This window comes from Gracilinanus agilis, chromosome 3 (assembly GCF_016433145.1).
Source record: "Gracilinanus agilis isolate LMUSP501 chromosome 3, AgileGrace, whole genome shotgun sequence".
Lineage (NCBI taxonomy): Eukaryota > Metazoa > Chordata > Mammalia > Didelphimorphia > Didelphidae > Gracilinanus > Gracilinanus agilis.
This window is the reverse complement of record NC_058132.1, coordinates 196,530,923-196,545,593: the sequence shown is the minus strand read 5'-3', so window position 1 is coordinate 196,545,593 and position 14,671 is coordinate 196,530,923. Positions and strand designations below refer to the sequence as shown.

Below are 14,671 nucleotides of genomic sequence, written 5' to 3'. Positions count from 1 at the left end.
AAGCTCCTTTCTGTCTGGGTCTCAGTACTGGCCAACACTGCTCTGCTGACAGCTCTTGAATCCCAGTTGAGTGGCTTTTCTGGCATTTCTTTAAAAGGATCGTGTTATCTTTCCCTGTGCTATGTCACTCCTGTTCAGGAATCTTCAGTAGTTCCCTGTGGCCTCCAAGATAAGACACTCAGCTCTTCTGCTTTTCACAGTCTGGCTGGCCTTGAAGAAGCATCTGTTCTTAGAGCTGCAGCTGGAAAGGACACCAGAGACCTGACCCCCTCATTCTAAAGAGAAGGAAACTGAGACCCAGGAAGTGAGCTGAGTCATTCAGGAAAATTCAAGCACTAAGAAAGGGTCAGAGGCAAGAGTTGAGTCCAGATGCTTTGTGAGCCACCAGTCTTTCCACTGTGCCAGGTTCTCCTCAACTCACTCTTTCCTGAACTCAGCATTTCTTCTCTCAACTTTGCCTTTGTGAAGGCTATACCCTCTTTTTTCACCCTACTTTTTAGAATCTTTCAGTTCTTTCAAGACTAAGCTCAGGTATTGCTTTCTAGAAGAAGCCCCAGTTTGGGGTCTTTTGTTTCTCAAATAATCTTCTATTTACTTATCTCTCTCTAGATATGTGTTGCATCCACCCTTTCCAAAATAGAATATAAACTCCTTGAGGATAGGAATTTCTTCCTTCCTCCCTCCCTCCCTCCTTCCTTCCCTTTCTTTCTTTTCTTCCTGCCTTCCTTTCTTTCTTTTCCTCAGCATCTAGCATAGTGCTTTGTACATAGTAGGTGCTTGACCAAAGCTGTTCCTCCTGATTGTGCTTTCAAAGTCACTCCTTGCTTTCTGCCCCACCTGTTTTGTTTTGTTTTGTTGTTTTATTTAAACCCTTACCTTCTGTTTTGGAGTCAATACTGTGTATTGGCTCCAAGGCAGAAGAGTGGTAAGGGCTAGGCAATGGGGGTTAAGGGACTTGCCCAAGGTCACAAAACTGGGAAGTGTCTCGGGGCAGATTTGAACCTAGGACCTTCTGTCTCTAGTCCTGGCTCTCATTCTACTGAGTCACCCAGCTGCCCCCATCACCTGTTTTCTTTTAAACCTCCAAGATTCTAACTTTGCTCCCTCAGAATAACCATAGGCAGTTCCCATTTTCTCATCCTGTGACTTCACTACTCCTAGAAAGTTAGTGTTTTCAGGCACATGCTTCTTGGCCCTTATTTGCTTTCCTCAAGTACTACCTTTAGTATGTCTATAACCGAATTAAGTTTTGAGTCTCTTGGTCTTTGTTATTCTTATATACACTTCTTTTTTTTGAGGGATACAGCTCCTTTGGCTACAGTTGCCACCCATAAGAGACTCTTGAGTTTGCTCTGTCATCAATGTCTTAGGTTGTCTAGTCATTCCCCCCATATCTTCTGTTCCCCCTCCCCCCCCCACTTTAATATCTTTGCTTTTCTTTGTATGCCCAGCACTTTCAGCACTTAGCAGAATGCTTGGCACATAGTAAGCATTTAATAAATGTTTAACCAATCATTGAAATTGAACCTATTTATAATTAATTTTCCTGAAGAAACATTTGTGGTCTAGTGTGCTTAATAAGGATTTTCTTACTACTTGGTGGGGAAAAGGAAAAAATTTATTACTCTTGAAAATATGTATCTAATGTCTGTGCCATTTTTGCCTCTTACAGCAAGATGTGAGTGAATTCACCCACAAGCTCCTAGATTGGCTGGAGGATGCATTTCAGCTTGCTGTTAATGTTAAGTGAGTTAAAAACTTGACTTTCCCATCTCCTTCTTTCTTTCACCCCTGGTTTCCTTCTAGAGAATTTTGAAATTTCATATATTAGGATTTCTTAAAAAGTTGTCCTAGCTGTATGTTACAAGAAGTAAGTAATTTTCACCAATTCTTATAGATTTTACCACCTACAGATTTATTGAGAGTCACAATTAGATTTTTGTCTCTCCTCTTTTCTCAGAGATGATAGATTTATCCCAGTCTCTTATTTTTTTACTTGATGGTCCCTGGCTACTACTTTAGAACAGTAATAACATGTGTTGTACATTTCTGTTTGATGGCCACGTTAATCTGTGGTATGAACACAGTAGCATTAATTATAGTTGGAGACATTAATTTCTGAGAAGAGTGGCAGCACTTTGTCTTAATATGTGACCATTTTGAGGTTTCTCCTTTTGGATGGGGATGGGTGAGGGGGAGTGGCAATGCTAGTCATTTCAGTTTCGACAGAAATGAAATTCATGACAAGTAGCAAATGTCCCTTGTCTCATACAGGTACTAGGAAATTTATTTCTAAAATGCTTTGACTCTCTAGGTGAAAATATCTGTGTATTATAGAAGCAACCTTACAAAACCTTACTCACCTTAAGCCAGTAACAATTTAAGCTAGGCAAATAGGAAGGATTCTGGTTTTCATTTTTTTTCCTTTGTGTCATTAGAATAGAAGACTGTTGGGTCAAATGATGTATTTGTTTGCAAGACTTCACAAAAGTGATATTTATTTTAGAACATGTGACTCTTTTGGGGTTGGTAGAAATGGAATACTTCCATTTTTAAATAAGGGAGGGCTTGACATTACTGACTATACAATGCATATTTCTCTACCTTTTTGAAAGTAGCAGTCCCAGGAACAAATCTGAAAACCCAATGGTGCAACTTTTCTATGGCACTTTCCTGACTGAAGGGGTTCATGAAGGTAAGTTCTGTGTTCTGATTGGTTGTCATTTTTGGATCTCTGATTTGTGATCTGGAATATTGTTGTGGGTTTTAGGTAGAATTATCTGGTTAAGAACATCTTTTTATTGTAACTTTCGCGCTTTATTTCTTTAATATAAGACTGTCAGATTTTAGTTCTTTTACAAAGCCACACTCTCATGGGAAGGATAGATTTGTAAGGAGAGAATTGTTAATGTCCTCCACTCTAGGGCTTATGTAAGCTGCATGCTTGTCATAGAACATTAAATGAATTCTACTTCCTGATTCAGGAAATTATTCCATTTCTAGGAAGATGCAATAAAATAGTGTTTTGGGGGCCAGAAGTCAGATGCAGAGGTAGGGTGGTGGTTGGTTTTTTTTTTTTCAGTGCCAAATTTTCTTCTAGGTAAGACCTTTTGCAACAATGAGACCTTTGGCCAGTACCCCCTTCAGGTAAATGGTTATCGGAACCTAGATGAATGTTTGGAAGGAGCCATGGTAGAGGGGGAGATCGAGATGCTTCCTCCTGATCATTCAGTAAAATATGGACAAGAGGTTAGTGTGCTGTTTTTATTTGCTCTGCAAAGGATTTTTTTTTTTTTTTTTTTTTTATCCTGGGACTCCATTCTAGGAGCATAGGGCCACAACCAGTAGGCAATGGGTCACTCAGGGTCACCCAGCTGGGAAGTGTCTGAGCCCGGATTTGAACCTAGGACCTTTCGTCTCTAGGCCTGGCTCTCAATCCACTGAGCTAGCCCAGCTGCCCCTACTTTAGGTTGCAGTTTCTTTAGCAGATGTAGTTTTTATAGGGTGGGGTTGCTAGCCCCACGCCCAACCCTCCTCCTTTTTCATCCGGGACCGTCCTTAGCCCAGGAGTGGTAAGGGTGGGCAGTAGGGGTCAAGTGACTTGTCCAAGGTCACACAGCTGGAAGTGTCCGAGGCCGGACTTGAACCTAGGACCTCCAGTCTCTAGGCCTAGGGCTGAAGTCTTTGGCAGGGGACTTTTTCCCATCACTTAATAAAATCTATCATTTTGCTTAACACTTAACAGCATTTGAACACAGGTCATACATTTGAACCAGGGTGCTTGAATACTTTTGTCAGAGAAAATTACTTGCTATCATATACTATTTCTGATGCTTTCAGTGTGATCTAGTTTTTCTTCTTTTGAAGCCAGCCTATACCTAAAAAGCACAATGCTTAACTTTTTAGTATTTCATTTAGAATATTTTTCCTACCACATTTTTAAAAAAATATTGAATTCTAGTGCCTATACTTTCCCCCCCCCCCCAGGGGAGAATGAAGGAGAGATAGAGGACAGTGATGAGGAACATTGGGTAAATATCAAGTCTCCAGTCAAGCTTTGAGTGCCAGTACTGGATAGTATTCTTATTTAGCCACAATATTAAAGAATCCAACTCGGTTACTATAGGAAAGAAAAGGAAAGTTTCTTGACACGGTATAGGGAAACCACAACAGAACCTTAAGGAAATATTTGTAGAGTAAGATTATTTGTAAAGTAAAAATATTTGTAGAGTAAAATTAGAACTATCAGTCCCAGGACACTTGGAACTTAGACTTCTCTAATTTTTCAGAAAAATGTTTCTTAATTCCTGATGAAGCCCTATTATTCTGAAGCACTCTGTGGCTTACGTCATTCAGTGTAATTTTAATGTTCCTTAGAAGCACCTGAAAGTAAAGAAGTGTTCCTAAGATATTTATCTTTTTGGAGACCTTTCATTCAAGGATGTAGGTACCCTTAAATGATCAGAAAATTTTTTCTGTCTACTTAAATTTAGTCCTATGGTGATCGTAGAACTCTGATACTGTCTACATTTAATGTTTTGTTCAAGGACAAGGTATTTGAAGAAAAAACAGTAACTTCTTGCTCAGTTATTAATAGATATCTTTATCCAACTTTATCCAAATGAAGCTATGACTTGCTACAAAAGTGCATTAAATAGAACATGCCCTTTTCTAATAGTCATACCTGTGTTATGTACACAAGACACCAAATTTTTTTTAATGATTTTTATAAATTATTTCCCACCACCTTCACCATCAGATAGCACTATAGGATTGCCAGAAACTTGAACAGTGAGAAAGAGTAATTACATTATGTCTATTTTCAACATTATATTCACCTTATCTTGTTGAGAGACAGCTACTTCCATTATATCAGTTTCTGATAGCTTCTGAATACTTGCTGCTTTACAAATTAGCTTTATCTACTTGGTATACATCCATGATCTTGGTATGAATTCATGCTAGTTCATCCATCCCTTAGTTATATTGAAGCAAAATATAGATCTGTATAAAATGGAATTTATGATTTAATAACTTCCTTATTTTGAGAAATATTTAACTACCTTCTTCATTGAGTGAACTCCATTATAAGAGATCATTTCCTTGGATATTTGTGGGAGAGGAGGAAGATCCTTCTCATATGTCTTTGTTTAGGAGGAGTTCATTAGTTTTAAAGAAGAAAGTTTCGTGAGGTATGGTATAATTGTTGGTGTTAAACCTGAGTGTTGCTCTTTTCTAAAATTCATTTTTCTTTTTCTTCTAATTTCGGTTTCTGACAGCGATGGTTTACAAAGCTACCTCCAGTGCTAACCTTTGAACTCTCCAGATTTGAGTTCAATCAATCCTTAGGTCAACCAGAGAAAATTCACAATAAGCTGGAATTTCCTCAGATCATTTATATGGATAGGTGAGACTATATTCATTTGTCATTTACTGTGTTGCAGGCTGCCTTTGTGTTATATTCCAGCTACTGAAATAAATATATTTTAAATGAAGGGTTCTAAATGCATTTAGGAGGGGAAAAGAAGCAGGTAAATATGGAAATCAGCTAGCATGTATATATACTCAAAATACTACATTTGTTCTTTTTATTTCCTAAAAAAAATACTTCTTAGAAGTTCTAGTATGGAATTTTAAAGTAATGATAGGAAGGCATATTTGTGGAATTATTATTATCTTAAGTTATACATTATGATCTTCATAGGTATATGTATAGCAGCAAAGAGCTTATTCGAACTAAGAGAGAACACATTCGGAAGTTGAAAGAGGAAGTTAAAGTTCTTCAGCAAAAGTTGGAAAGGTCAGTAAATCATCGGCAGCTTAAAGCTGAGGAATATAAACATTCTAAATGGTAAAAAGTGGAATAAATATTATTCATGAACTGTTAGGTTACATTATTTGGCTTAGTTTAGATATTTTTTAGTATTTTTTAATTCAAGTTTAATGTGCTACACAGATCAGAAATAGCTTCTGACTGTGTTGAATGTTTTGTTTTCCCTTGATAGTAAGCCTAAGTATTTAAAAGTGTGGTTTAAATTTTTACAGAGAAAAATAACTCCATTGTGTTTATACAATATCAAGAAAAGAAATAATAAAAAACATTTCAATGCTGGAAGACAGAGGCTAAACCCTATCCCATTCATTGTATAGGTGAGGAAAATGAGTCTCAGAGAAAATAACTGATTGGCCCAAAGGCTCCCAAAAAGTTACTGGCAGAACTGAAACTAGAACCCAGGGCTCAGGTCTCCTAGTGCTTTACTGCTTCTTTTAAAAGCAAGGCAGGAGATCAAGATAGCTGGACTACCCATTTTCATCCTATAACTCTCAAATCCTGAAGTTTCTTTCCTGAATACAATCAAGTCTTGCTATTGGAATGAAAACATGTAAATAATAGAGTTGATAAGATTGGAAAAAATCCTTCAAATTAAGATAACAATATTACTTCATTTTTTGTGGGGCTCAGTTATCATTGGCATTACCCAAAATTTGCTTTATTCCCTTAGGCCAGCTTCATTGCTTTGCCTTTTCTGGCAACTAATTAAGTATTTCCCTTCGAGATATTTAGATCACTCCAGTGGCCTAGAACCATGCTGCGATGTACTAGCAATATGAGAGAACTGACATAGTTACTTAAGGAGTAGGATACCACTTGAAGTACTCTGAATCCCTGAACTTATCTATCAGTATAAAAAAATTGTGTTGGTCATCATGATCTTAACCTTCAAAATAACTTTTTGTCTGGATGCTGTAGAGTTTCTCAGGCTTCTGTCTGAGGCCTTCAGATATTATATTCATTCTGCTTTAGTTTGAGCCTTTATATATTGCGTCTCCTCAGCAATGATCTTGTATTTGTCTTAGATGACAGCAACCTTGGCTCTCAAAGTATGTGTTGTTTTATTTCCTAGGTATGTGAAGTACGGCTCTGGCCCTGCTCGGTTCCCCCTCCCTGACATGTTGCAGTATGTCCTTGAGTTTGCCAGCACCAAGCCTGCCACAGAAGCGCCTCCCTCTGTCCACTGCCCTATTTCTGACCTGACAGCTAAGAAGAGGTGACTGGGCTTCTTGTGGTAGGGTGGGGTATTAAATCAATGAGTAATTTGGAGGCTGAGTCATGTGGGACCAAACAGAGCTTTTAGGATTGGGATCCCAAGGCTGCTACATTTTCCTAGTTCTAGTCCTCCTATGGGCTAGTCATGTGGTCATGGCCCTGATCCATGCATCACCTTCTGGCATCTAACTCTTGAAGGGGTAAGGATTAGAGGAGATGATGCCTTTGAGTGCTATATGAGTATAGCTGGAAAAGATTGAGGGAGGCAGCTGGCCACTTGTATCATCCAAGTCTGTTTTCTCCGTTTATGAAATGTGGGGGAAATGTCTCCCTCAAAAGGATTGTTGTGAGGATCCAAAGAGATCCTCACAACAAATGAATGGGACTTAACCCAGGGTCACATAGCTAGTAAATGTTCGAGGCTAAATTTGAACTTGGGACTTCTGACTCCATGCCCACCATTCTCTCCACTATGCCACCTAAGCTGCCTCTTAAGTATATTTAGTATGAGGTTGAAAGACTTTTTCTGTTGGGACTAGATAGTAAATAAATATTTTAGGCCTTATGGGCTAAGAGGCGAAATCAAGGACATTATGTAGACATTTATATAGCAAGAGAGAAAACTAATTTCCACAAAATTTTTATTGATGAAATTCAAAATAATAATAATTGAGTGATTTTTTTTAATGCAGATTTCTTAATGGGGAAGAATGGAAGAATGGAATTTGGCAAGGGGGGGTGGAATAATATTCAATTTAATTGGGGTTCAAATTTAGTATTCCTTAGCATCACAAATGTTCATTTGTTAATGCTGATCTTTAATGAAATAGTAAATATTTCATCTTTGAAAATGCCTTTTCACTTCCTAGCTGTGTGACCCTGGGCAAGTCACTTGACCCCCATTGCCTACCCTTACCACTTTTCTGCCTTGGAGCCAATACACAGTATTGACTCCAAGACGGAATGTAAGGTTTTAATTAAAAAAAAGAAAAGAAAAAAAAGAAAGAAAATGCCTTTTCACACAGTGAGGTATTGCCATTGGCTGTTATCAGTCCATGAATATGTCGTTTTAATTGAGAATTTTCATCATTTAGAAAGCATTTATAGAATTCTGTCAGATTTTTCTCTTGATGCTTGCCTTTTAACATGTAATTACATTGCAGAAGTTTAGGTAGAAGTTTCTCAGTTGCATAGTTCAATGGATTTCCAGATGTGAAAATTCTTTTACACTTGCATCAAGGTTTGACAAATACTGCTGGAACTGTAGTTCAGTTTTGGAAAATATATCTGCTGCAAATTTATGTGGGAATCGAGGTAGTGTTTCTTATTTGAACTTTTGCCAGGTTGGGGAATATCAAGCAACTTGACATTACTTGTGATTCCAATAATGTTAGGTGTTATTGCCAGATTTACTTTGCTGCAATACAAAGTATCATGTATGAGCTTCGTTTTGCCTTATGATTTTAGTTTTAATTAGTTAGGAACATTATCAGATCTGCAGCAAAGGCTAATTTCCAAAGCCATCCAGTGTAATGATAATAGTGTTTATAGCAATTTTTTTCATTCAGAAAAATTTGAGACTCAGTCCTAAGTTCAAACAATTGTAATAAACCTTTTTCCCCCTCTTGTTTTGATATAATGAGTACACACTGGTTTTTATATATACGTGTGTGTGTGTGTGTGTGTGTGTGTGTGTGTGTAAAATGTTACAGTAGGCTGTGGCAGTCAACACTGGAGTTAGAAAAACTGTCATTGCTATGTGCCCATCAGCCCAGCAAAGGAATGAGAGCACCCCATGGAGTTAATGTCACAGCTATTCAACTCTACATGGAAGCATCCACAGAAATACTTAGACAAATGTGTGTGACTTGATTCAATAAAACTTTGATGTATTTTGAAATTTGAATGTAACATAATTTTCACATGTTGTGTAATATTATTATTCTTTTGATTATTTTTTTCAACCATTCAACAAAGGAAAAATCATTCTGAGCTTGTGAGCTACAAAAACAGGTGGGCTAGAGTTGGCTGATGCTTAATTTATTTTTTAGTATATTTCTCCTGGGGAAAAAAAAGCTGAAACGTTTCTTTCCCTTCATTCTTGATTGTGTTTCTTCAAGTTCAAGCTAAAGGAAGTGCTAGTCTTTATCTGGATTTTGATGGCAACCCTCAGCAATAATGAGAAGATGCTTTTTAAAAAAGTATCTTTAAATTTGTATTTGTATTTGCTTTTGGACAGTAGTGAATAAATAACTACCATCTTTTTAAGGGAAATTTTATTTCAGCTGCTGCTTCTGTGTTGTGCAAATACTTCAGTTTTCAAGCCACTATCTAATTTGGTCTTAAAGAAGAGTCCGTTTTAGAAAGCTCTTTCTTAGAAGCCTTCCAGCTGGTTCTCTGTATATTCCATGGAGTGTTCTTCTACTCTGCAGCCATCTTAACTCCCCATGAAGTATTCTTAATAGAAAAAGAAAGCTACAGTGTGCCTGAAAAAATTAATTTTTAGTTTAAAACTATTCCTTGGAAAGGAATAGTCTATTGGTAGTCTTATTCTTTTTTTTTTTCTTTAGTATTAGAGCAGAAGAATATTCTTGCCAAGTTGAAGTTCCTCTGTCTTCTTTGGAAAAAGATAATTTACTACAAACTGATCTGATAAATAAGCCATTTACATCTTCCCGACATTCAGTGAAAATGCCTGAGCACCCAGCTCCACGAACAATCACTGAGGAGGAAATGAACTTTGTTAAGACCTGTCTTCAGAGGTGGAGGAGTGAGATTGAACAAGATATACAAGGTTGACTGTTCTGCAACTTGTTAAGCAGTTACTTTTTATTTTAATTTTTTAAAAGTTAGATGGAAGATAACTTGGGATCATGCATCTAAGATCTACTTCCTGTCTATGCCATTGTCTTTTCTACATAGTTTTTGTTGTCATGACTATCTAACCTCTCTTATTCTTCTGTTTCTTTGTAGCTATAGTATATTTTAAATAAGAATTTTTAAAGATAAAGATGTTTTCTGTAGTATCTTTACATTTCAGATTCTCTCCACAGTTTAAATTGGACTGGGTCACATTTTGTCCTTCTTTGTGAAATTTCTCAAATTGTAGGCGGGGAAAAGGGTCTCTGAATCAAACAACTCTCACATTTCTAATGATACACTTTCAAGGCCCAGGGAGATTACAGTATGACTTCGTTATAGAACTGAGTTAGACAACAAACATTTATTAAGTTCCTTCTATGTGACAAGCACTTGGCTAAGCAGTGGGGATACAAAAAAGGGTAAAAGACAGTTGCTGATCTTGAGAAGCTATATAAAGGATAAATTGGAGATAATCAGGAGAAGGAAGGCACTAAAGGGGATTTAGAAAGACTTCTTAGAGAAAGTGAAATTTTAGCTAAGACTTCAAGTCTTCAAGCCAGGAAAATCAGAAAGTAGAAGTGAGGCGAAAATTTGGGCATGCAAAACAGCCAGAAAAATGCACACAGAATCTGGAGATAGAATGTCTAGTGTGAAGATCAGCAAGAAGTCAGCATCTCCAGATCTCATAGTATGTAATAAGAAGACTGGAAAGGTAGGATGAAGCTAGATTTTAATTTTGAAAGCCAAATAGGGAATTTTATATTTGATCCTGGAGGTAAAAGAGAATCACTGTAATTTTTGAATGGGAAGGATAACATAGTCATACTTAAGCTTTAGGGAGATCCATTTAGTGACTGATTGTGGAGGATGAACTTGAAACAGGAGATAAGCTGACTAATGAGGTAATCCAGATGATAGGAGAAGGGAACCTGCACCAGTGGTGATGGCATTGTCAAGAGAGAGAGGGCTTATAAGAGAAATGTTTTGAGAATAGAAACATATAGGACTGGACAACTGATTGGATGGATGTGGAGTGAGGGAGGGTTGAAAGAGAGTGAAGAGTAGAGGATAACATCTAGGTCACTGAGTCTTAGTGACAGGGAGGATACAGGAACCCTCAACAGTAATTAAGGAAGTGAGGAAGAAGGGAGGGTTTTGGGGTGGGAAGAAAAACGAATTTAGTTTTTTAACATGTTGAGTTTAAAAAGTCTACAAGACTAGGGGCAGATAGATGGCTCAATGGAAAGAGAGCCAGGCCTGGAGATGAGAGGTCCTGGGTTCATATCTGGCCTCAAATACTTCCTAGCTGTGTGACTCAGGGTAAGTCACTTAACCCCAATTGCCTCACCCTTAATTGCTCTTCTGCCTTAGAACTGATACTTATTATTGATTCCAAGACAGAAGGTAAAGGTTTAAGAGAAGATGTAGTCTATATTACATTCAGTTCAAGATAGCCAGTAGGCAGTTGGAACTATAAGTCTGGCAATAGAACTGAAGGAATAGATCTCAGAATCAGCTGAATAGACATGATAGTTGAAACAATGGGAGTTGATGAGATCACCAATAAAATAGTAAACAGGAGGAAAAAGAAGATGGCTCAGTACAAAGCCCTTGGATATCTATCACCCATGTTTAGTGAATGAGACCTGGATGAAGATCCAACAAAAGAGACTTAATAAGTTTAGACAGGTGGAAGAGAACCAGTAGAGAGCAGTGTTCTGAAAATCTAGACAGAAGAGTATTAAGAAGAGGGTGATCAACTTTGTAAAAGACTGCAGAGAGGTCAAGAATGATGCGAATTGAGAAAAGGCCATTGAATTTGTCAATTAAGAGATCATTCGAAATTTTGGAGAGAACAGTTTGGGTTGAAAGAACTCAGCTTGTAATAACTAACCACTGTCTTCATAGGAAAAAATGATACAGCTGATGTGAAATGGAATGTACTATTTTTAACTTTGAGTATTGAATTATGTCTTTGTTTCAACAGACCTAAAAAACTGTATTGCAAATACCACCCAAACCATTGAGCAGATGTACTCTGATCCCCTTCTTCATCAGGTAGGATAAGACTAAATAGAAAAATAAGAGGATGTGAGAGCTTGGTGGATTTGACAGCTTCAAAAAAGATTTATTAATATGTTTCTTATTTGAAATTTCATGTTTCAAAACATACATCAGTTGAGTCATATGATATTAACTTAAACACATTGAGGGTTGCTGGCAAATATTACATACTTTGACTTCTTTCATGAAATGATACCTCAAGTAAATTTAGTTTAAAAAGTGTCAAAGAAGGACAAGACTGTCATAAACACATTTTGTTCTTATTTATTTACCACCCTAAAGGTGTAACAGCTTATTCTCTGGACATGGAAGGGAAAGTACCTCCTTTTTCCCCCCTCCTAAAATAAAGGACAGAGAAATAATTCTTCTGCTAAGGAACTTAGTAGTGTTTGTGGAGCTTGGGTGACTTTAAAAGGAAGCACCATGTTTTCAGAGGAATCCATTTTCTTTATTCCCACTGATAATTCTCCACACGATATTGATGACTCCATAAATATTTGGCAGTTCATTGAATCACCAGAATGAAACTTAATTTGGTTCCCTTTTAGTCATTTTAAATACTTGGCCTTAGCATTATTGTACTTACTTTTAAATACATGAAAATATGGGTAATTTCATCAGTGTGTATATATTCCCTCTACTGGCATGGTCTTAGTGAATAGGTTAGTGAATTGGTGTGGCCAAAAATAGTTATTATTTGATAGCCAGCTTTCTTTGCCTTTCTAAACCCAATTATGCTGATCTTCAAATAATAGTTCTACTGAGTCTACATTTAAACTCTTGTTGGACCTTGAAAGCTTATACTACCCTGGCATAATCTTTCAACAAAGGTTTTTCTCATAACATGATGAAGGCTTAGTGGAAGACTACAGTGAAGGAGCATTATTGTAGTTGCATGAATTGTGAGGATTCTTTGCTATTCAAATATAAGAGTTTTCCCTCTACTTGAAACAGAAATGCAGAGCTTGTATAGCTAGCTGGCTCATAATGACATATGGAAATCTAAAAAAAGAGGGACAGGATTAAGACTGATGCTAAATTTGCTACACATCTCTTCTCAAGACTTTTACCAAAGTGAGCAAATAAGTTTTCATCCTGTATTCTGAAGATGTGAAGGCCAAAGCTCACAGTCATTGATAGCAGTGGTCAGGTCTATATTAGCTCTTTAATTTTGTATATTCCAGCGGATTAGGCTGTTTTGTTTTGTTTTGATAAAAAGATAGGTAAATGTGATTTTTATATTGAAACTTAGAAATGTGTCTAATAACTAGGAATATCTCTTTGGATTTTATAACCCTGTTTAGAAAGAAGGTCTCTGCTCAAAATTACCCAAGAGTCTGACTTTTGCTTTTCAGGTGCCTTATCGCTTGCATGCAGTTCTGGTTCACGAAGGGCAGGCAAATGCTGGACACTACTGGGCCTACATCTATAATCGGCCTCGAAATATATGGCTCAAATACAATGACATCTCTGTAACTGAGTCTTCCTGGGAAGAACTTGAGAGGGACTCCTATGGAGGTCTGAGAAATGTTAGTGCTTACTGCCTGATGTACATTAATGACAAGCTACCCCACTTCACTTCAGGTAATACCAATCAGCAAAGTGCAATACGATATGATGTATAGGGGAGGGGAACAGGATTGGCCTGTGGCTTCTTTATCTTTTTATCTGACAGAGTCTTACTTTGATAAACATTTCACTTTTGAGATCACAAGAGATGTTTCCTTAACATAGTTCCCCTGCATACACTAAAAATATCTCATATTGTACATTTGTGGGGAACATTTGCTTAAATATCTTTTTAGCTTTTCTGATTTGCCTGTGTAAAAAGGGTATGGAAAGTAAGGAGGATGGATTCTGACAGAAATCAATCAATCTTTGTAACCACAATTATAGTATGAAGGTATAAGTAGCTATTGGTAAGAATTATTGTATAAATGATTTCACTTAATACACTGCTATAAACACTTCAGAGGCAAAAAGGAGTCCCAAGGGCAAGCTAGGTAGTACTTGAAAGGACCAAGTTCAAATTTGACTTCAAACACTTGTTAACTGTGTGACCTTTGGCAAGTAATTTAATCCCAATTGCCTCACTCATATCACTCTTCTGCTTAAGAAGTCATACTAAAACAGAAGGTATGGGTTTGTTTTTGTTTTTGAAAAGAATACCAGCTTTCATAGAACACAGTCTAGTGGGAGAGACTATATACAAACAGCTATGTACAAATGAGTTTTGTACAGGATAAATTAGAGATCATCAACAGAGGAAAGATAGGAATTTAGCTGAATCTTGAAGGAAGCCAGGGAATTCATGTTTTTGGAAAAAGAGTCCCAAGCATAGGGGGGGAACAGTCAGTGAAAATTGAGTTTGAGAGTTAGGGTGTCTTGTGAGAGGAACAGCAAGGAGGCCAGTGTCACTGGATCTTAAGAGCAGAATTGAAGAGCATAAAGGGTAAGAAGACTGAAAAGGTAGGAAGAGGGCCATGTTTTAAAGGACTTTTATAAGGTAAATAGATAATTTTATATCTGATTCTGGGGGTAATGGAAATCACGGGAGTTTATTGAACAGGGAGGGTAACATAGTCAAACTTTTGCTTTAGGAAAATCACATTGACAGCTAAGTGGAGAATAGATTGGAATCGGAGAGAGGCTTGAGTCAAGGAGGTTAACCAAGCAACCTATTGAAGTAGTCTGGGC

At 37.2% G+C, this 14,671-nt stretch overlaps 1 protein-coding gene across 1 annotated transcript in view; it reads left to right on the top strand.

Moving 5' to 3' along the window:
* USP28 (ubiquitin specific peptidase 28) overlaps positions 1-14,671 on the top strand; it is a 71,524-nt gene that overhangs the window by 43,662 nt on the left and 13,191 nt on the right. Inside the window, exons 8-16 of the mRNA XM_044669571.1 lie at positions 1,673-1,746; positions 2,616-2,695; positions 3,101-3,249; positions 5,280-5,407; positions 5,705-5,800; positions 6,906-7,049; positions 9,619-9,842; positions 11,898-11,968; positions 13,330-13,558. Coding sequence (XP_044525506.1) covers positions 1,673-1,746; positions 2,616-2,695; positions 3,101-3,249; positions 5,280-5,407; positions 5,705-5,800; positions 6,906-7,049; positions 9,619-9,842; positions 11,898-11,968; positions 13,330-13,558 — 1,195 coding nt within the window. The remainder of the gene's footprint in view (positions 1-1,672; positions 1,747-2,615; positions 2,696-3,100; positions 3,250-5,279; positions 5,408-5,704; positions 5,801-6,905; positions 7,050-9,618; positions 9,843-11,897; positions 11,969-13,329; positions 13,559-14,671) is intronic.